Source organism: Euprymna scolopes, chromosome 13 (assembly GCF_053919585.1).
Source record: "Euprymna scolopes isolate OS-2025 chromosome 13, ASM5391958v1, whole genome shotgun sequence".
Lineage (NCBI taxonomy): Eukaryota > Metazoa > Mollusca > Cephalopoda > Sepiida > Sepiolidae > Euprymna > Euprymna scolopes.
The window spans coordinates 42,091,332-42,113,970 of record NC_136494.1 but is presented as its reverse complement, the minus strand read 5'-3'; the positions used below and the strand labels follow the sequence as shown (position 1 = coordinate 42,113,970).

At 31.2% G+C, this 22,639-nt stretch overlaps 1 protein-coding gene across 11 annotated transcripts in view; it reads left to right on the top strand.

Annotated features, from left to right (window-relative positions):
* Window positions 1-22,639, top strand: part of LOC145291991 (uncharacterized) — a 169,781-nt gene that overhangs the window by 145,769 nt on the left and 1,373 nt on the right. For 8 of the 11 annotated variants that reach the window (XM_080137956.1, XM_080137955.1, XM_080137964.1 and 5 more), the window contains 5 exons: window positions 1,262-1,414; window positions 5,284-5,387; window positions 8,167-8,238; window positions 11,746-11,835; window positions 13,839-14,048. In XM_080137956.1, coding sequence (XP_079994082.1) covers window positions 1,262-1,414; window positions 5,284-5,387; window positions 8,167-8,238; window positions 11,746-11,835; window positions 13,839-14,048 — 629 coding nt within the window. Of the gene's footprint in view, window positions 1-1,261; window positions 1,415-5,283; window positions 5,388-8,166; window positions 8,239-11,745; window positions 11,836-13,838; window positions 14,049-22,163; window positions 22,245-22,639 lie in introns of all 11 variants that reach the window. The other 3 variants (XM_080137957.1, XM_080137967.1, XM_080137958.1) reach the window with 2 other exon arrangements.

Here is a 22,639-nt window from a genome sequence, read left to right as displayed (position 1 = left end):
TATATATATATATATATATATATATATATATATATATATATATATATATATTTGTTTTTAGGACTGTTTTTTCTGTGAAAAGTAATCATTTATTAAGCGATGAGGACTTTTGGTTTTAACCAACCATTTGTCCAAAGTATTAGCATTTAAATTTGTTTATATTAATAAAACTGTTTTATCCTTCAAACTCATCATTGGTCAAATTTTCACCAGAAATTTGAAGCCAATTTTCCTATCGTTACTACGTCTTTATGTACAGTAATTCTCCTGAAATGCAAAAAAAAAAAAAAAATAAATAAATAAATAAATGTTTTCTTTTTTTGTATCCTTTGATAACCATCATTCCATTAGTTTTAGGTTTTTTTTTAATTAAAGGATATTGTTTTTCTTTAACTCAATTTCTATAGAGTTTTGTTGTTTGTGTGAAATGAAACCTAAACAGACAAGAATTTCCGTATTGTCTCCCTTTACAAGTGATTACTTATAAAAACATTGTTGAATGAAGAAAGTACCCCCCTCCAATAAAACTAACCACTTAAAAATAATGAGGAATAACAAAGACAACAACAAAAAAAGAGAATAAAAAATAAGAGCTTTTTTTGTTTGTGGCATTTTCAGATCCTTGAACAAACATGTCAATCTTTACAACATGAATCTTTATTTAGAGTGGGAGGACAGTATAACTATTGTGTACTCATATTTTGAAATAAAGTTTTTAAATAAAAAACGTAAGATACCTAAATTATTAACAGTTTTGATCTTGTTTTGGGGAATTGCAGAAAAACGAGATGAGTAATTCCCCTTTATTACCTCTTAAGCGATTATGGCGAACCAATTAGTCTTCTGAATGCATTGGTATCGTGTGCCAACATTCTAGGCCAGTGATATTTTCTTTTATCGAATAATGTGTTTTATAAAACTCTATGGTTCTCTTTGGCTATTTGGCTAGGAGGAAAAATATATTTCTAAATGAAATTAATGTTTCAACAGATTGAGTATCTGTAATATTATGATGACTGCAATCATTCTAGATAAGAGTAAGGTAGACAATGTAAGATCAACGAATGACCAACGATCTCCATTTTGCCCACATTTTTTTATAACCTTGTGCCTAATTTATTAAAATGTGTATTTGATATTTTTTTTTGCAAATAAATAATGGAAAAAAAAAAAAAAAACTACATGGAATTTTCTCTCAACCCAATAATTTCAAAATGTGTTTTTACTGCATTTGTTCATTTATTTTTCGTTGTCATCACAGCTCGCATGAAAGAAGATAACGATTTTATCCAAAGTGCCTTCACTTCATATCGAGCGACAATACACGATGAGATGAATGCCAAATGGGTTCAAACTGAACAGGCATTCAAAGAAGAATTTCAAGCCAAAAAGAAACAAGAAGTTGACATGATACGTCAGTATGTGCAGTACAATGCCTGCAGTATCAAATATTTTCAACTAATCGTGAAACATTTGAATATGTAACCTTGGCATGTGCGCGCTTTTGCTGTTATTAACCTCCTGACTCGCTCATCATCCGACTAACATTAATCCTACTTCAGATATTCGGCTTTTTTAGTCTTGGTGTTTGAAATATGTTAAACAAATTCTTTGTGTGCTTGCTTTCTGGATTTTTCTGCTTTGTAGTCTCTTTGCACATAAGAAAAAGTGATGGAACAGCTCATTTATCCGAACCCATGAACTGGATTATGGTGTTTTTATTGACTCCTTTTTTTTATTTTTTTTTTTGTGACATTTTTTGCTTCAGTAAGCTCAACCTGCTTGACTGTCTTGAATTTTTACATTTGCTTAAATTCGTGTTGGTGTTCAAGTATCAAGCCCTTGCTTCTCCAAATCTATGAAATTTTGAGTAGAAGAATATTTTTAGTTAACCAATTTTAATGAAAGTTTAAGCATTTATTCAAATACTTATATACTTTACCAGCTGTACATATCAGGTATTACACGGGAGAAAATGAAAAATGAAAAGAAAATTAATTTTGGTAATTTTAATTTTGCAATCAAATTATTTTATAAAGTATGAATTTTTAAATAGTTTATTTTAGTACGTGAAGCTGATCGATAAATATATACTAGCAGGAAGACCTGACGTTGTCAAGGTTGAATGAAGATTAATGAACGTTCCTCATTTCCAGTACTTTTATTGTCATCTAAAATATGAAATCGCTGATTTTTTTTTTCAATCAAATCGATTGATTACCTGCTCTGTGGGAAGTTTCACATGCTCTAATTGGGGGCCCACATGTGGGAAGTTTCACATACTCTAATTGGGGACTCACATGTGGGAAGTTTCACATGCTCTAATTGGGGACTCACTGAAGGGAAGCTTTACATGCCTACCTGCAGTAATGTAGTCTACAATACATTTTAAAATTATTTTATATAATGGTTTGAATCAAAGTTTAAAATGCAAATCCAAAAAGTCAAGTATCATGGTTCAATTGTGCTCTCAACAAAAATATTAATTTTGAACGCACGCCATTTTATCAAAGAACCTACTCTTGATTTTATATGCTGGGCTCTTCTGTTTCTGCAGTGATAAAACTTTTCAAATGCACTTGTGATGTTAGGCTGTATAAGGGTGTTAACTCTGGTCAAAATCGGACTGTTCCTTTTTTAATTGGATTTGTTCCATTATTGATTTTCGATACTTACTGGAAATATTCCAACATGGAACCTATTTAAGAACACGTCCAGACACATAAAATACATTTGTGTGTAATTTAAAAACAAATCTGCCCAGCCGTTTCAAAGTCCACATGGAATGAACTCATGCGCATACACATGTACATCACACACAGAGAAACAAAGAACATGTGTGTGTGTGTGTGTGTGTGTGTGTGTGTGTGTGTGTGTGTGTGTGTGTGTGTGAGAGAGAGAGAGAGAGAGAGAGAGAGAGAGAGAGAGAGAGAGAGAGAGTTAATATAATTGTACATGACAATTACCTTTTAATCTTTTGGTGAGTAAAAGAAAAGGTCTCCACTCTAACAGTTTTCTTAGAAGGAAAAAGTATTTTCAGAAAATCTAAAGTAAAATAAAATATAACGTAGCAAAGAAAAAATAAGCTAGTTCAAAACAAACATCGATATGGATTGCTATTTGAGTCTAATTTTGAAAATCCAAGATAACTTTATATGCCCAAAAATGTTTGATAAGGAATACAAATTTTCAAATTTAACGTCAAAGAGATTATCAAAAGAATGGGAGGTTTACAGAATTTAAGTTTGGATCTGATTAGCATTTTTTTTTTTTTGTTGTTCTTTTTTAATATGTTGCTACTGTTAAAAGCGACTCTATTATTTTTCTAACATTTTAAATAACTGACAGAAAAAAATCTAAGAAAGCCTCCAGACTGCTGCTGAAACAATCTCTTCTGGAGCTCCAATCAGCTCCTTCCTTCCCATCAAAGAGTTCAGTAGGTAGTGCTGTCTGTTTAAACTGTTTCCTTAAAAATAAATAAAATTATTTGTGAAATTGGATTAATTTTCTTGTAAAAAAGCAACTTTAACCAGAAAACTTTTTTTGAATCACTTTACTAAATGCATATTACAAAATCATGAGTTACTAAAACTATTAACCTCAATAATATTGTAATAGATAAAATTGTTTTTATAATAAGCAGACAAATTATAAAATCATCAATTTCAAAGGAAGCAAATGTTATTACAAGATTCTATAGGACTTCATATACAATTTTGTATTCAAACTTGGGTAATATTATTTAGACACGAAGATTATAATATAGCATACAATTTAGAATACTTAGAACTATAATAAGACTTTATATACAGTATTATACCTAATTTTGGGCATCCATTGATATTGTAACATAAATCTATATAATAATAAGGAATTCCATGTTCATACATACGTTATCACCTTTTACACACATTAAAAAAATCAGATCGCCCTATCAGCAAAGATGGTGATTGGTGATGCCACTAAAGTAAAACACTTCAATATTATCCATTTTAAAATGAATTGTTCCAAAATCAAATTATGTCGTCACATCGATTAAATCAGTACAATTTAAATAAATACAATAAAGAAAATGACATTCGTTTAAATGCTATTTAGCTGACAATTATGCTTAAGATAAGAAAGCAGAGGATATATATTGTTTCTTTATTTATTTAAAATTGTAACAATTTAATTCTTTTCAAAATAAATTGTTACAATTTTAAATAAAGAAACAATAAAAATACTCGTTTTATTTATTTAAAGTATATTTAGCTGATAATGACAATTATGTTTACTGATGCTACCAGATCAGGCTTTCTGAAGATATTGGTTTCCTTAGACGAAATGCACCTAACAGTGATGATTTTTGTTTTTCTATTTCCTTTTGCAAAACTTAATTATGTTCTGCAAAACCAAAACCAAAAACAACAACCCACCTTTTTCCCCTTTCCCTTCTTTCCATTTCCCCTTTCTCTTTCTATCTCCCCCACTTCCTGACTAGTTTCCTAACTTAAAATGTACCAAACATTAATACTGTAACCCTTTTGTAACCCTTTTCCCTCTCCCACTGCAAACCCCATTCATGTTCTGCAGGGCTAGGAACAAAACGATAAAACCCACTATAAAACAACCAAACCAAACACTACAAACTAGCGATTGAAGATACAAATAGCTTGAAAAATAAAAACCTTCTACAAAATAATTGGATGCAACATGAATACTATTTCCAAAATAACCGGATTCGGTATTAAATAACCCGAAAAGGGTTGATATGCCGTAAAACAACCAAACCAAACCAAACCAAACCAAACCAAACCAAACACTTCAAATAAATATTTGAACATATAAAGAACTTGAAGTATAAAAACTGTTTAAAAAAATAACTGAATTCGACATTAAATAACTCGAAAAGGATTGATATGCCGTAAAACAAAACAACCAGTTATTTTTAGGAAAGAAAAACTTTTGCGAGAGTCAATAAAAGAAAAAGAGTCATAGACACTTGCAAATATTTATTATTTCAAAAGAAATATTGTTTTTAACAGCAAATTATACATATTGATTTAGACTACATCATAAAATTTCCAATTTAGATCAAGTATTTTTATTAAAACACTTGAATAAGTTTTTTATTTTATTTGTTTGAAAATTGTTTTCTACTTTTATAATTGTTTTAAATTCATTCTATTCAAATTAGACAATTTTTTATGGCTTTTCATTTATTTGAGATATGTGCACATAATTGAAACATTATTACTTACATTCGTGTTGTTGGATTAAACGTTAGCTTTTCTTTATCAGGTGAACGGTTCAACAAAGAGAAGGATTTGGAAATGGGCATCATGTTAAAAGATCATCGCAAAGAACTGGATGATATGAAAAAACAACATGGCAAAGAGGTTGAGGTAAATTATTTCACATTCATTTATATTTAATGAGTTCATTTCAAAATATAATATATATTTAATAAGATCATTTCAAAATATAATATATATTTAATAAGTTTATTTCAAAATATAATATGTATTTAATAAGTTCATTTCAAAATATAATATATATTTTAATAAGTTCATTTCAAAATATAATATATATTTTAATAAGTTCAGTTCAAAATATAATATATATTTTAATAAGTTCATTTCTAAATATAATATATATTTTTATAAGTTCATTTCAAAATATAATATATATTTTAATAAGTTCATTTCAAAATATAATATATATTTTAATAAGTTTATTTCAAAATATAATATATATTTAATAAGATCATTTCAAAATATAATATATATTTAATAAGTTCATTTCAAAATATAATATATATTTCATAAGTTCATTTCAAAATATAATATATATTTCATAAGTTCGTTTCAAAATATAATATATATTTTAATAAGTTCATTTCAAAATATAATATATATTTTAATAAGTTCATTTCAAAATATAATATATATTTTAATAAGTTTATTTCAAAATATAATATATATTTAATAAGTTTATTTCAAAATATAATATGTATTTAATAAGTTCATTTCAAAATATAATATATATTTTAATAAGTTCATTTCAAAATATAATATATATTTTAATAAGTTCATTTCAAAATATAATATATATTTTAATAAGTTCATTTCAAAATATAATATATATTTTAATAAGTTCATTTCAAAATATAATATATATTTTAATAAGTTTATTTCAAAATATAATATATATTTTAATAAGTTCATTTCAAAATATAATATATATTTTAATAAGTTCATTTCAAAATATAATATATATTTTAATAAGTTCATTTCAAAATATAATATATATTTTAATAAGTTCATTTCAAAATATAATATATATTTTAATAAGTTTATTTCAAAATATAATATATATTTAATAAGATCATTTCAAAATATAATATATATTTAATAAGTTCATTTCAAAATATAATATATATTTCATAAGTTCATTTCAAAATATAATATATATTTCATAAGTTCATTTCAAAATATAATATATATTTTAATAAGTTCATTTCAAAATATAATATATATTTTAATAAGTTCATTTCAAAATATAATATATATTTCATAAGTTCATTTCAAAATATAATATATATTTCATAAGTTCATTTCAAAATATAATATATATTTCATAAGTTCATTTCAAAATATAATATATATTTTAATAAGTTCATTTCAAAATATAATATATATTTTAATAAGTTCATTTCAAAATATAATATATATTTTAATAAGTTCATTTCAAAATATAATATATATTTTAATAAGTTCATTTCAAAATATAATATATATTTTAATAAGTTCATTTCAAAATATAATATATATTTCATAAGTTCATTTCAAAATATAATATATATTTCATAAGTTCATTTCAAAATATAATATATATTTTAATAAGTTCATTTCAAAATATAATATATATTTTAATAAGTTCATTTCAAAATATAATATATATTTCATAAGTTCATTTCAAAATATAATATATATTTCATAAGTTCATTTCAAAATATAATATATATATAAGATTTTACTGCATTTCTAAAAGTTGAAAATATACAATATCAAAAGAAAAATAACAAAGTTGAGGTAAATTATTTCACATTCATTTATATTTAATGAGTTTATTTCAAAATATAATATATATTTGATAAGTTCAGTTCAATATACATACATATATATATGTATATAGATAGATAGATTTTACTGCATTTCTGAAAGTTGAAGATATACAATATCAAAAGAAAAATAACAAAGTTGAACCACATAAAATAAGTATATTTTTATAGAGAACTTGTTAAAACAATGCAAAAAATAAAATGGTCTGAGAATTGAAGGAAATCAAAGGATTGAGAATTCATGATTTCTCAAGAACGTTGAAAGAAGAAATTGAGTGGTCATGTTAGTTTTGCTGGCGTCGTGCGAGTTTTTATCTTACAGTGTGTGTAAATAGAATAGCTAATATAAATGTCTGTGTATTTAGCGTGCATATTTGTTAGTGTGGGCATTAGGAGCGATGCCGTCCCATGGATCTGTTAAAAATACTTAAAATTAATCAAAATCATCCTGTAATGGTTAAAACTGTGTAAAAATATTGAAGTTATGGTCTTCAAAATGTCATCCTCTCCTTCTTCTTCCTCCAATTATGCTCATGTCACAGATCTTCCGGGCTCTCTCATCCCATCTCACTCTATCTTCCATTTCGCCCAGTAGGTGCATTGTGTGACCTCTGCTAGTTGCTTGACATAAGCTATCTGCGATCTCCCCGCTTAATTTTGTTTCTTTGGCATCCACAAAAGAATATCACCGATGACATTAGATTCTACACTAAATAACACGAAAAGAGTTGATATGCTGTAAAGCAAAATGACCAATCTCTGTCTTGGAAAGTGAGTTTAATTTGTGCTGTGGTTGCATGTCTTGTTCATTGTTTCTTTTGTTTATGTTGGAGGACAATCTTAGCAGTTGTTCTTAGTAATAGGATATCATTGCCCCCCCCCCCCAAAAAAAAAGTTCATTTTTGCTTTTTGTCATTTTCTCAAGTAGAAAAATGCAATTCAAATGAATCTAAGAAGTTGATGTTTTTTTTTTATTTTATTTCGCTGAATTTTATTGAAAATATTTTTCTCTATTCAAAGAAAGGTTATGTGAATAATTCTTAATTTTCCTTTCTTACCAGGATTTATCCTTGTACTATGCAGACATGACAGAAAAGGCGAAAAAAATGAAAGTCTTGACACAAGAATTTGAAGTAAGTTCTACTTTAAACACAATGAGGTGGGGTGAGGAGTATCTGCTTCTTCCGGTGTTCAAATGAGACTGGCAGAATCAGTTGCTCAAAAAGAAAAATAAATTATTCTTTCATTTCAGATAATAAAGCCTCTTATATCCCTAAATTATTTAAATTATTATCAAGAATTCATTAACACCTTTCATTTATTATTTACACTCTTTTTTGCTTTATCGGTAGAGCCACAAATTTGTTGAATGCGACCCCATGCAAAGAAATACTCCCCCCACTCCAACAAAAAAAGAAAAAAACAGGCCCATCAATATGCCATGGGTCGCAACCCGTGATATCTTAGGGCAGGATCCTGCTGGGTGAGTGATTTGTGGCCTCGTTGCATAAATGGTCACATGACTTGCAACACTCGACTTTGGTTCATATCAACTAAATGGAAGGTCAGAGAGGCTTGATCTGATCAGTTGGCTGGTTATGTCATTCCTTAGTAAAGTTTGTCTCCAGCCGTATTATTTGATTGGATTCTTCTAAACATCAAAAACGTTATACTTTTCTTTTTCATTCTCTTCCCCCATAGATACTAGAAGGCAATGACTGAGGGTCAACAGAACAAAAAAGATTACAATTGCTGAGTTTCTGTACTTTTAGTTTACTTGAAAAGAAAAAGCAAAGGCTGATTTAAAGCGAAAATAATGGTCAAAGTATCCTCATCTCAACCAGGTTGTTTAGCTTACAAATAACCCTTGCCTCTACAACAATAAAAGCAACACATATGTGCACTCAGCATTTGATTTAACTACGTATTTTGATCCAATAATGTTCATGGATTACATATGGTAGGTACATGATGAGATGTATAGCAATGATTTCTTTCCAATTATTATTTTTCTTCAATAAACCAGTGTAACCCAGTTGATCCAAATCTGCAGATCGGTGTCGCTGGACATCCCACTTTGGGTGCCCCTCTCTGCGACATCTCTCTCTACTCACACACATTCACACAACTCATCAGCATTATCGTCTGTCAATCTGTTAAACCTTATTTGTTGAAATATTCCAATACTTTTCAAATTCTAATATGAAATCAAGAATAGTGACTCTTATAAACTCTTATAAACAATGATTTCAATGATTTATAATTTATTTAATTGAGCTAAGAAGTTTTGAAGTTTGATTTTCCTGACCCCTGAAACTCACGGCTCCGAAATGATGGAATTTGTAGCTAAGAGATTCAAGAAAAACTAACAGCTAATGTGAATGGAGGAGATCACTTCACCTACTTTACAAATTAGTGGAATTAGCTGAAGAGTGTCAATCAAAGTCATCTACAAACCAAACCAAACACAAATACTGGTTTGGTAAGGAATATCTAAAGGTTATCCGAGTATGCTGTGCTGTCTTCAGAAGATTTAGTTTAAACTTCACTAGGGAGAATTTGTAATTGTTTAAAATCAAAATAGCCGGAGCTTGGTGAACGATTAAGCAGTCTAAAGGGAATTCATGGAAATGCTATATATGTATATATAAAAAATTGGAATACAGAGTCTAAGATGATATGGAGCATGATGGGAAAGATAGTTGGAAAGAATGCCCCATTCATCCAAAATTTCTTGGAAAACAGAAGTTTTAAAATGAAAGTCATAACTACGCTTTCTGCCATAAAAGAGGAGAATGGGATAACTCAAGGAAGTATTCTATCAGTAAAACTCTTTAATGTCAAAATAAACAACATTGTTAAAAAAGTTTATATTGCAGTCACTATCTCATTGTATGTAGATGACGTTTTTGTTTGCTGCTGAGGAAAATATAACTGGCAGAACATAAATTACAACTAAGCAAATGAGCTGAAGAAAACAGTTTCAGATTCTCTGAAAGAAAGACAGAGTTTGACCATTTTTGTAATTTACACAAAATGACCCATGTTTGAAATTAAATGGCAAAGAAATACAAATGGCAGATGAGTATAAGCTTATTGGAATTATCTTTAATAAAAAAATGTATTTTATCCATCATGTATTTTTGACAAAAATGCATCAAGGCAATTAATCTATTTCGAGTTCATACTGATTGAAAAGCTGATAAATAATCTTTACTCGAGCTGTGTCAAACAATTGTGAGATTGAAACTTAATTATAAAAGTTTTGGCAAGACCCTCATACCTGAATCAATTAGAAACTATTAATCACCAGAGACTGAGACTTACATTGGGGCTTTTTACATATTTCCAGTGAAGAACTTATGTTAAAGTGAATGAGGGTCCTTTACATCTAAGAAGACAAACATTTGCATGTCAATATGTGGCAAAATTACCATTATGTGCACTAAATCCTGCCTATGGCTGTGTGGTTCATACACATTAAAAAACACACACACACACACACACACACACACACACACAGAGAAAAGTCATTGCTATTAGCCACTTTTATCCAGGTACTTAGAAACAAACTGAAATCAGACTCTGATCCCATGCATCAATTCATGACTTTTAAAATTCCATCATCAGAATTAAAGCAGCCATCTTGTATCCTGGATTTGTGAATAATTGCAAAGAAGAAAATCAACCTAGTTATATTCTAGGATAAATTTGAAATCATAAAATTTTGCCAGCTACGAGTACACAGGTGGATTTAAAGATCCAGACAAAGTTGGATGCGCTGCTATCTTAAATAAGACAAAAACTGCAGTATAGACTACATGAAAAAGCGTTGATTTTCAATGCAGAAGTTGTAGCCATATATATGGCTTTAAAAATAATATTTTATGACTCCTTATCATTGCCCACAGCATTGAACAACAAAACCATGGATAACTTTTTAATAATAAAAATCTTAAACAAGATTACCTTCATGCATAACAGGAAGCAGTGTCAACATGCATAACAGGAAGCAGTGTCAAATTAAATTTTGCTGAAATGGAAGCGTGAATAGAACAACAAAAGAATCATTGAAAATGACTCCAATACTCGGATTCAATCTTTTATAAACAGGATAATCAAAGAAATGCTAGAATGAATGCCAAAGTAATAAATTACACAAGATTTGACCAACTATTGATGAGTGACCTCGAGGCTACAAAAAGGTAAGAAGAGGTTATAATAGCCAAACTCCATATAGGATATACACAGATTGCTCGCAAATATTTATTGAAAGGTGAATAGTTTTCAATGTGTATATCATGTCAAGAATCTTATATAGTCAAACAGAAATGTTAGGATTTGCAACAAAGCTAAAGGAAATACTACAATTCGAAAAATCTCAAATTTAAAAACACAAATTTGACCAAAATCTTCATCAAACACCGGCTGTTCAAAAAGAATTTAATTTAATGGGTTTTTTTTTTTACATTTTTCTTTCAAAACAGTATAAAATAATTATCCTTGGAATTAAAAGCTGGATAAACATACAAGATTATATTATTAATTATTATATTCTTATTGGTTGATCTGCCGTAAAACGTACAACTCTTCATTGATTTCTTTAAAGTATTTGTCTCTTTTTATGCTTTTACAAAAAGAATCTGAAAGATGAGCATGAGGATTTGAAAACAGTTTATTCAGAACTTGAAAAACATTGTGCAGGTGTCAGCAAAGAACTCATAAACACTGTAAGTAAGACGAATAAAAGGTAAACTCGTCCTCTTCAATTTCTCTTCTGTTAATTGTATGATTTGCTTTAACCCGATTTACACCTTTAGATGTTTTCTAATTATTTTTTATTATGCCTCATTAGTGAAATTGTCTCCCTTTTTAGCTTCTTCTCAATTTAATTGTTAAAAATAAATGGCACAAAACATTTACACTTTTAACAAAGGAAGAGGTAATGTCTGGGAGGATAATCTCATGGCAACCGAACAGGTAGTAGACTACTTTCCTTCAAAGGAAAAAGGAATAGTTGGGAAGATCATTTCATGACAAATGAGCATATGCTACACTACCTCCCTCAAAGGAGAAGGTAAGGCATAGGAAAATATTGGACTCCTGAATTGAGCACCGAAAGATAGTACAATAGTACATTAATAGAAGTAATGGTACATTTTTGTATTCAGACAAACAGATACCAAATCTCCATGAGTACTAAATATCAAGTTCTCATAAATTCCTTCTTCATCTGTTTTAATTCAGAAATGATGGTCTACCATTATTTCTGAATTCATTTAATTCCATCTTAAAATGTTCCGTGTTATTGCTGTTTCTGATTTGGTAACTTGTTTCAAAATGAAACACTAATAAACGCAAAATTGATTCTTTGAGACACGGTATGATTTGAACCTACACCTGCAATCGATATGAAAATGCAATGCAACACTTATTGATTTCATACCTTCTTTTCTAATTCAGCCAAGTATTAATTATAATTGGAATTGTCTTCTCTTTATTTACCAACTCTGGTTGTTTGCAAGAGGCCATTAAATATATTTATATAAGGTATGTCTTTCTCTATTAGCTGATTTTGCACATTTAAGGAATAGCATTATTTCACATCTCTTTAATTAGTTTATAGCCGGGCATATTCAGTGCAAACTGAAAAGAATGAGAAGACCAAGCAGATTGGATTCACCCACTGCTTTTTGCATTGTGGCATCATATTCTTACAAGCCTTCATTTTTTTAAACAAGTCAAAGTATATGAATAGCGATGTCTCCTGCTTTTATTGCTTAAGGTAATTGCCTCCTGGCATATGATTCATCCTTAGAATCAGTTGTGTGCTCCTTAATTCACTTAATTCACCTCTATAATTCTAACTAACATTTGAATCATCCTCGTCTGGCACAAAGGCAATCAAAATTTTATGATTTCATTCATTTTAGTAAATCATGTATTAGCAGGCGGACACATTTATAGATCATTGAAGTTCAATGATGTTGAGCCTGGCCAGTATCAGATTCATTAATTTTTGGGAATACCAGGTGTGAGAACGACGACACCTCCCTACAAAAACTAATGCCATCAAAATCTATGATGACCACCTTCTCAGGCTTTGCTTTCTCTCTTTGTTTATTGCTAATCGTTTGAGGCGCCCCTACTGGGGGGAATGCTAATGGGGCTGCTCAGGCATTTTCCAACAGTACTCTTCCTCTGGCTCTCCAACCTCACTTTCCGACCCCAGTGTCACATGTTCTCACTGTGGGAGTGAGATAAATATCCTGTTCAGTCAGGAAAGCAGGAGACCGGGAGGGAATTCCAAAATCTAGCAGTTTGAGGAAAGAAAGTGTTAGAGCAGAAGATTCTCCGGCATCTAAGGATCTCAACATTGAAAAAGTGGGATTTTGATGCTTTTCAGATTAGTCAAGTGCTACAAGTTCATGAGAGCACATTCCATTAAAATACTTGTCAAACAGGCACTGGGATGCAACATTGTGATATGACAGGAATTGGAGCTTGATGGGCGACTCTTTTTTGAACCCTGTCTAAGACACAGTTGATCCATTTATTTGTTTATAATTGATAGCATTGCAAGTCAATATTAGCCAGAATTAACAATCTATATTATTTGCAAAATATATTGAAATTTGCATTGATTTCATTGAATATATGATCTTATCTGACCTGATAATTGTGATGATCCTTCTTTATTGATTTTTTTCTTAATTATTTCTATAATGTTCAGCGTGGTCGTCTTCAAGCACATGAAGAAAACTTTGATAGAAAAGTAGATGAAGTCGATGACAGGTACAAGCAGAAAGTGAATAATCTTCTGTTGGAGAATGCAGAATTGCGTAAATCATTCCGTAAAAAGTGTGAAGAGCTTGCAGTGGAAAGATACAAACTAGATGAAACTCATCAGGCCGACATCGACAAACTTAGGGACAAAATGGAGGTTAGTGGATCATTTTATTATTATAGGCTGACCGTATGTCATACAGGAATCTCCAACCGGTCATTTAACTTCTACACCAACACAACAATAACAGGATACATATTTTTCATCCTTCCATCGATGATAGAATTACATTTTTTAACTTCTGTACCATTTATTGGCATTCACTAAGTATGTAATTCATTTCTTTTAACCTCATTTTTACTTTTATTAGAAATTCAAGATATTATATTAAAAAATATTATGCAAGTATTCTCCAGTATTTATTAGATAGTTCTAAATAACAGTACAAATGAAATCTACATTTGTATAGTCACTCAACATATTTCTACATTATATATATATATATATATATATATATATATATATATATATATATATATATATATATATATATAACATTTCAAAGATTCAAAATAACATTTAAATCAGGTTTCAAAATTAAAAAGTTTCAACAAATGTTTATTTTTCAACAAATGTTTTATGAAAAGTTTTATTAAATGAAAGCATGGAAAAAATGCTTGAAACGTTTTACTTTTAAAATCTGATTTAAATACTATCTTGAATTTTTGAATTTTTATACTTTATAGCAATTTGTGTAAAAAAAAATATTGATCTTTTTGTTCTTTGTTGGAAGTTGGACATAATTTGGTTAACACGGAAAGAAAATTTCTTATGATAATTTCACTATAATCATATAAAATTTCTTTCATTTTATTCAATTTATTTTCTTATGATTTATTACTTTGTTTTTTTTTTACTTCAGTCGAAGTTCTCAGAAATCAAGGGACCCACGTCTATATGAGATGCATAGATATTTGAACATTCCATTTAAGTTCTTTTTTTTTCAAACACTAAGTTAATAAAGAAGTTGAAGACATAATTTTCCTCTCCCAAATGAACCATTTTTATATATTATATTATATCTTTTATTTTGGTCTCTTGGTCTTACTGAATTCCAGGACAAGAATTTATCTAGTCTGGTGGAGTATCCAGTTTCGTGCTGTTACTTTAGGTAACATCACTTGGAGAAGGTTCTCCATTCCTTGTAAAAGCTAATATGGGTTAGCCATAGTGAGGAGATCTTATTTGGGCAGCGAATACTATGTGATTTTGAAGATTTGGTCAGTGTTTACTTCTCTGGAAAGAGTATCCTCATGCCAGATTGTTCTGACAAACCCCTGTACAGAGAGACCTTAGACACTCGAGGACAGTGTCTAGTAGGCATTCAAGTTCTCCCAGGAGGCATTCAAGTTCTCCCCTAGTAGGCATTCAAGTTCTCCCCTAGTAGGCATTCAAGTTCTCCCCTAGTAGGCATTCAAGTTCGAATGTATATTTAGATGGCATTCATTGTAGATTTTTTAAATCTTAAAAAATCTTTGTAAAATGTGACAGTTTTGTTTACAGACACCAACTCTCCATTTTAATAAGATGTACTGACAGATTATTTTTTGTGGATATTTTTATTAAAAATTTAATAGTAAAAAAAAGTTAAAATTCGAATAAAAGTAACATTTTATAACATTTGAATAAAAGAAATATTCTCACATATCTAACATATATATATATATATATATATATATATATATATATATATATATATATATATCATCATTTGACTTTGATACTTAAGGTGTTGTGGATGTCTTGGATTTCAGGCAGACAACATCAGACAATGTTTCTCACCTGTTCTCCATGTTGTTCAATTCAAATAATTGATATCTATCATTGTTATATCGTGGGATGCGTTAGATCAATATAACATAAAATGCCTTACCACAGGGAGTCCAGTTGTTATATCGGGGTATGTTGCAACTCACGAGGAAAGAACATAACACTTATGAACAAATAAGGAAGCATTTATTATGAAGACACACGCGCACACACGTAACTACAATTCAAAACATAATAGATGAAAGTTAGAAGTCCAAGTATGGTAACCTGAACGAACAGGGATGATGTTCAGCTCGCCATTTTAAAAGTCACTCTGTTTCCCCTCCACTCTGTCCACTTCCGGTCGTTGATCTCGCAAGAAGTCGTGAGAATTTAAAGTTTAGGACTACAGACAAAGGGAGGCGACTTTGCCCAAAAAAGTACAGAGTTACTCCCCTTTGCATTATACTTTTGTTTCATCGCAACAATCATGTATCTTTGTATGCAGTCAAGTAACTTCGTATGCACTCAAGGCAGGTTTTCCTTGTTCTACCATGCATCCTCATGCCTGGAGTATCCATGTTTTCGCAGGTGGTGTACATGGCCAAACCATCTGAGATGCCAAGCATGCAAAGCATTCCAAATCCCACTAATACTGATAGATTCTCTCCTACAGTTTGCTGTTGCACATCCACGATCATGGCACGATCATATAAATAATTTATACTAGCTCTCACAGAACTTGCGATCAAACACTTTATTGATTATTTTTAACAAATTTATATGTGTGTGTATGTTTATATATGTATATGCATGTATATACATATATATTTGTATATATATATGTGTGTGTATCTATAAATATATATATGTGTATGCAGGCAAATGTAATTAAATAATACAATTGAAAATTAAACTAATGGATACCAATATAGACAATTTGAAATTGAATTATAACAAATAACTGCAAAACATAAACCTTGGCTCTGATACTGTGTAGAATGTTAGCTTATTAAAAAAAAACTGTAAACATTAACACATTTGGTCTTAAATTTAGAGATAATATGTATGTTTTTAAAGTATTAATTAAATGATAATTTGAAAAATTAATCAATAGAAAATAATAATCTGAATTATAATAACACTTGTTGCGAAGCTAACAACTTAAGCCTGTACCACCGGAAGTAAAAAAAAAAAAAGGAAAGAAAACCATGATGGAAACGAACTGCTACCAATTACTACAGAATTTGAGTGATTATTGCAGTGCAAGGCAATTGTGTTCAATCTAAAAGATGCAGGTAAATCCCGTTTGAAACTTTATATATATGTTGTTGATAAAATTGTTTTGTAAATTAATACCCGCTGTATTAACTGGAAAAGTTCTATTTGTGGGCTATGAAACTTTTGTAATATCGATTTTTCTATGCACTGATAAATGTTGTGGAAATTATAATTTGGTGAACAGTTATATGTAAAGTCATGGTTTCTTTGATTACTGGATGAATCTTATATAAATTATGGCACCGCAGTAGCCGTGTGTGGGGTACACTATCAATTGCTTTTTGGTAATTACTCCATGCTATGGTTAGGTTCCTCTGTCTCTTCCTACTGTTCTCAAGAATTGTCCTATTAATCAACAACAGTCTTTGCTGTCCAAACACTTCTTTCTGCACCCTGCTTGTTCTTTTTGTAGTATTGTGCCCTTTATTAAGCGTTGGTAGAATAGTTGTGCATTTTTCTTGAACCGTTTATTTTTGGTTTACACCTTATGTTTGTTTTCCATTTTTTGAATTCTGAATGGTTCAAACCAGCAATTGAAGCACATGTTCTCACACGGAAGTTCTATAGCAAACCCCACTCTCTCCAATGGTTTATTTCTACTTGCGCAGTTGCCATTGCTCAAAGGCAGCATGCATACCACGGATCTATCCAGCATAAGCCCAGTACAAACAGACAAAACATAATTAAATCCTTCTTAAATAAGAGAAGAATCCAGATTGTCTTTGATGGTCATCGGTCAAAACAATAGGATATAAATGCTAGTGTATCTCAGGGGTCGATCCTTGGACCTTTATTATTCCTGATATTCATAAATGACCTCTTTGATAAAATTGTCTCTGAGATGGGTATATTTGCTGATGACACCATGTTCTATAACAGGCACATGGGAAAAACAAATGAACACATATCCAAGGTAATGACAGAAACCCTAGAGGAAGACCTCCAGTCTGTAGTGGTATGGGGACAAAAATGGGTGATCACATTCAATGCTGCCAAGACTAAGCTTGTTTCCTTTAATAATTACAAGAAACGTTTTCAACCACTAATAGCTATGGCTAATGATACATTACCTGAAACCACTTCGTTTAAATTACTTGGCTTAAAGTTCACAAAGAACATGAGTTGGAACAGATACATCGAGGGAATTACTCTGAGGAAGGTAGGCTCCTTCTCTACCGTGCTAGAAAATTATTTACACCTGGAAGTATCCTATACCTCTACAAGGCCACCATTCGCCCATGTATGGAATAATATTGTCACATTTGAGCTGGTGCATCTGCTACTAGTATCTCATTCCTGGACAAGGTTCAAAAGAGAGTCGCCAACCTAATAGGTTCTGAACAGTCAGCCAAGCTTCAACCTCTGTCCCATCGACGAAAATTGCATCCCTCTGCTTGTTTTACAAGTATTTTAATGGTAGATACTCTGACAAACTACAAATCCTTGTACCCTGACAAACCTGACAAGCAGCAAAGTCCTACCTCTACACAGTAGAGAATCCGCAGAATTCGAAAAGATTTCTACTCTAATAGTTTCTTCCCCAGAAATGCTAGATTTTGGAATTCCCTTCCGGGTTCCTTGTTTTGGGTGAAAATGCAATAAAAAAAAAAGAAAAAGTGCTGGAATCTTGCCCTTGAGTTCTCTTGCTATGTTTTTCAGTTCTCCTAATTTTTTTTCATATGTTTCACTGAACCTGCAGATGAGGTACTTCAGTTGTTCCTGTACTGCAGGGCAGACAAGGAATTGTTTTATCTGAGACAATTTCTGTCTGCAAAGGTTCAGTTGATTTTGGTGCTTCCAGTGTTTTGTTTTTTGCTTTGAACTTCCATTGTTTTGGAAATTAGGGACCGTTTTTCTAACAATGTAGAATCCTGCATAAGAGATTCAGTTAAGCTCTGTGAGGGATGTGTTGTATGGTGCAAGTCTCTGGATAGCAACATTAATCTTTTTTATTGCTGTCCAGTGAGAGGCTGTTTTTTTTGTTTTTTTCATTATTACCCATTGATGGTGAGAAACCTGTTTCAACACGTGTTGTTCTGCCTGTGATCTTGAAGTGGTGCATTGGTCAATTATGGGAATTTTGATCGGGTTTTCCAGTGGACTCTGTTTATTATGAGAGCTGATACTTCTTCTTTCATCTTAGCCTCATTAAAAACCTTCAGACTGTTGTGTTGCTGACAAGTTATCTTTTGTATGGACAGAAATGGAAGAATATTTTCCCCCAGTTCTCTGTCCTTTGTTTTTGTTTGGTATGTTTTGCTTGAGCATATTCTATTTAGACTCTTGCCACCATATAGTTCCTCTTCCTCGATAGGAAGATAGTCATTTTCTGCTTCCTTTAAAGGTGCATCCTTTAATAAGGTTGATTTCCTCTTCTGTCATGTATATTCCCATCTGGGAAACCAGTGATCTTAATTGGACAACAAGTGTTTCCTTTTTTCAGGAGCTTTGTTTCTTTTATTTTCTCGGTTAGAATATAATTGGCTGTTTTGCCCCACTTTTCAAACTTAGTTAAAAACAAAACCAACAACAACTTCTTTTGAGAAATAATCAAAGACTCATAACCTCATCTTTTCTTAGTTTTAGTGTCTTAGTTCAAGATGAAGATTGGGAACCAGGACCTCTGGTATCAAGGCCAAATGGTTGACCCTGGTTAGTTTCTGTCATGTCTGGAGTGACATTACCTGAAACTAGAAGGTTTATATTATTGTTTGCCTCTTCCTGCCTGGTGTATAAATGGGTTGAGCAGCCCTTTTTATCTTGACTGCCGGCCTGCCAATATCTTTTTCTTCATATTTTTATATATGATTCCTCATTGTCACCAGCTTTTTACTTCTTAATTCAAATTAATAAAGGAGAGGGACGTGCTTGATGACTTGAGGAGCAACACACCATTTTTTTTTAAATATTTAGTCAGGGTTTACTTCAGGTGAGAAGTATCCTCATGTCAAACCCCTCTACAGAGAGACTGAAGACACCTGAAAGCAGGCATTCAATTTCGATGCATCACCTGATTAACGAGCCACATATCCAGAGAAAGATGAGATTGTACAAATAACTCATTTGTTTATATTACCTTTATTAATCGGACTATTGTCCTTATCTTGAGTATTATTGGTGCAACGTTTTGATCAGATTGTCCTTCGACCATCATCAGTCATGTTGGTTGTTGTTTGGAAAAGAAAGGAGAAAGTTACTGGCTCTGTAGATATTTTCGTATTTCTGTAAGTCAGTCTCCATTTTTTGGTCATTGTTTCGAATCTGTAAGAAAAAAAAGATTGGTTGACAAGGGGGAGGGCAGGGAGAACTGACTTTTCTCCTTTTCCAAACAACAACCGATATGCCTGATGACGGTCAAAGGACAATCCGAACAAAACGTTGCACTCAATAACACTCAAGATAAGAACAATAGTCCGATCACTACAAGTAATATAAACAATCATCTAAATAATTCACAACTTAAATAACTCATCTTTTAAGTTTTGCAGTAAATCATTGCTTACGATTTGACTCACAATCTAAACATATTTCAGCGGAATACAATAAACGTTTTTAGTAATCCGCACAAACAATAGCATCAACAAAAAGAACCAGCTTAAAACATAACATATACATAAGACATTTGGAAAATCGCGGTTATAAATTATAGATTATGTTCTATATGTGTAAAGAAATGTGTGTGGGGGCTTCTTTTGTAATAGCATTCTATTGCTAATCTAATTTCTTTTGTAGTGGACTCTCTTTTCCACATTTCTTCCTCTGTGTGTGTTGACTTTATTTTATTTTTTTGCACTTATATTTATTTACCTGCATTTGGTATATTCTAACATGTTACCTGAAATAAAAAGCACCAATATTCATCAGGGCCCATCATGTTGTCTTCTAGAAGAGCTCCTGCCAATCATGATTCTCAGATCTTTTTTCTGAGCCCCCCCCTCCCCGCCGCGATTTTTATATTTGCTTGATTTTTCATAATTTTGTTGTTTTGCCTGTGATCCTCTCACACAGATATTCTTTATCTATTGATCGATATACAAATGGCCCATAACTTGAAAACTAAGTTTTTCCAAACCTCTGCTTATAAGAACTCATTTCATTTTATACATATATAGAACACAATCCCGAAGTTATACCATCCATTTTCCAAACGCATTAAGTTATCTTGTTCTATTTTTCATACTAGACTAAAATAACAGTTCTTTTGATATTTGATTTGGACTAGCCATTGCGCGAGCCTTTCTTAGTCTCACACAAAAACATGTTCACATTTCAAGTTATATTACTTGTCGCATACATACGCGCCCACGTCCACATACGTACATATATATTAACGTTCGCGTACATGCACTCACATTCACGTGCATATACACACACGCTAACGTACACACATGTACTCACACAAACGCACACATACACGCACACATGGACAACATCGCTTCCTTTCAATGGAAATCCACACATGCGCAAAAGACACACAGGAAACACCTATAAAAGGAAGAGACAAGCTGTTTACAACCCTTTCCTTTTAGGACCAGCTTTCGAGCTGGTCGGTCTACGAACCGACTGCGTGCCTCACCCCACTTGCTACTATGTGGGGTAAAAAGCTAACAGACCGTATGTACACATTCTCACTCTTTCTCTCTCTATCTACTACTGGTCCCTGAGAACACCTTCGTGTAGCTGACTGCTAACTGACGTCAACCCTCTATCCTTTTTCTTTGTCTACACGATGGACTGCCTTTTCTCGTTCTATTACATTACTCACTTCTCTTCCCACGCGCGAACAAACGATAGTGACCCAAACTTGAAATGAACACACATTTCCTTTTCTTTCTACAACACCAGTCCCGCAACGAACGATGGTTACACCCGCGCGGACATGAACACATGTTATATCTAAAACATTAATTCTTTCAACAGTAAATAAACGACGTTTATCGTATCCATCAATTGAGTTTTTGTTTCCTTCAATTCCATTCGTTTCATTATTCTTTTGTAACGGGATTAGGATTTATATGTCCTAGTCCTCTACACCATTCATTCACGTAAATTATCAATCTGTGTCATTTTCAAACAAAATCAATGACATACAATACACACCCCAACATTTCATTTAGTATCTAACTAAATCTTCACGATTTACATCATATTTTTCATTGACTAATCATCTATATTCATTAGCCAATCACACCGTCGCTTCATTTGGTACAAATAAAGAAAGTGCTACGGACTGCCGACATCTCATCACCATCTCATCATTAGGTATGTAAAAGTGATTTCGTTATTCATTATTCTTCATTCCATTTCTGGTTAAATTTAAATTCCAACCTGTATTCTAAACTAGAATGATCATTCGGCTTCACTCTGCCTGCAGATTGATGAGTAAAGAAAGGCAAAACGTTTGAACAATAGTTTTTCATACTAGAAGTGTTTGCTTGAATGAAGATTTTGAAATGTCATTAACTCAACTTTTATGATTATTTTTCAGTGACAAATAAGTATAAATATTTAACATCATTTTTTTATAAACGAAAAAAAAAAAACTGCCTCCATTTTTACTAAACACATTACAAGTTGTATCATTTTATTTATTTAAATGAACACATATTTTTATTCAATTTTATATTTTTAAATAAATACTCTTTGATTTTAAAATA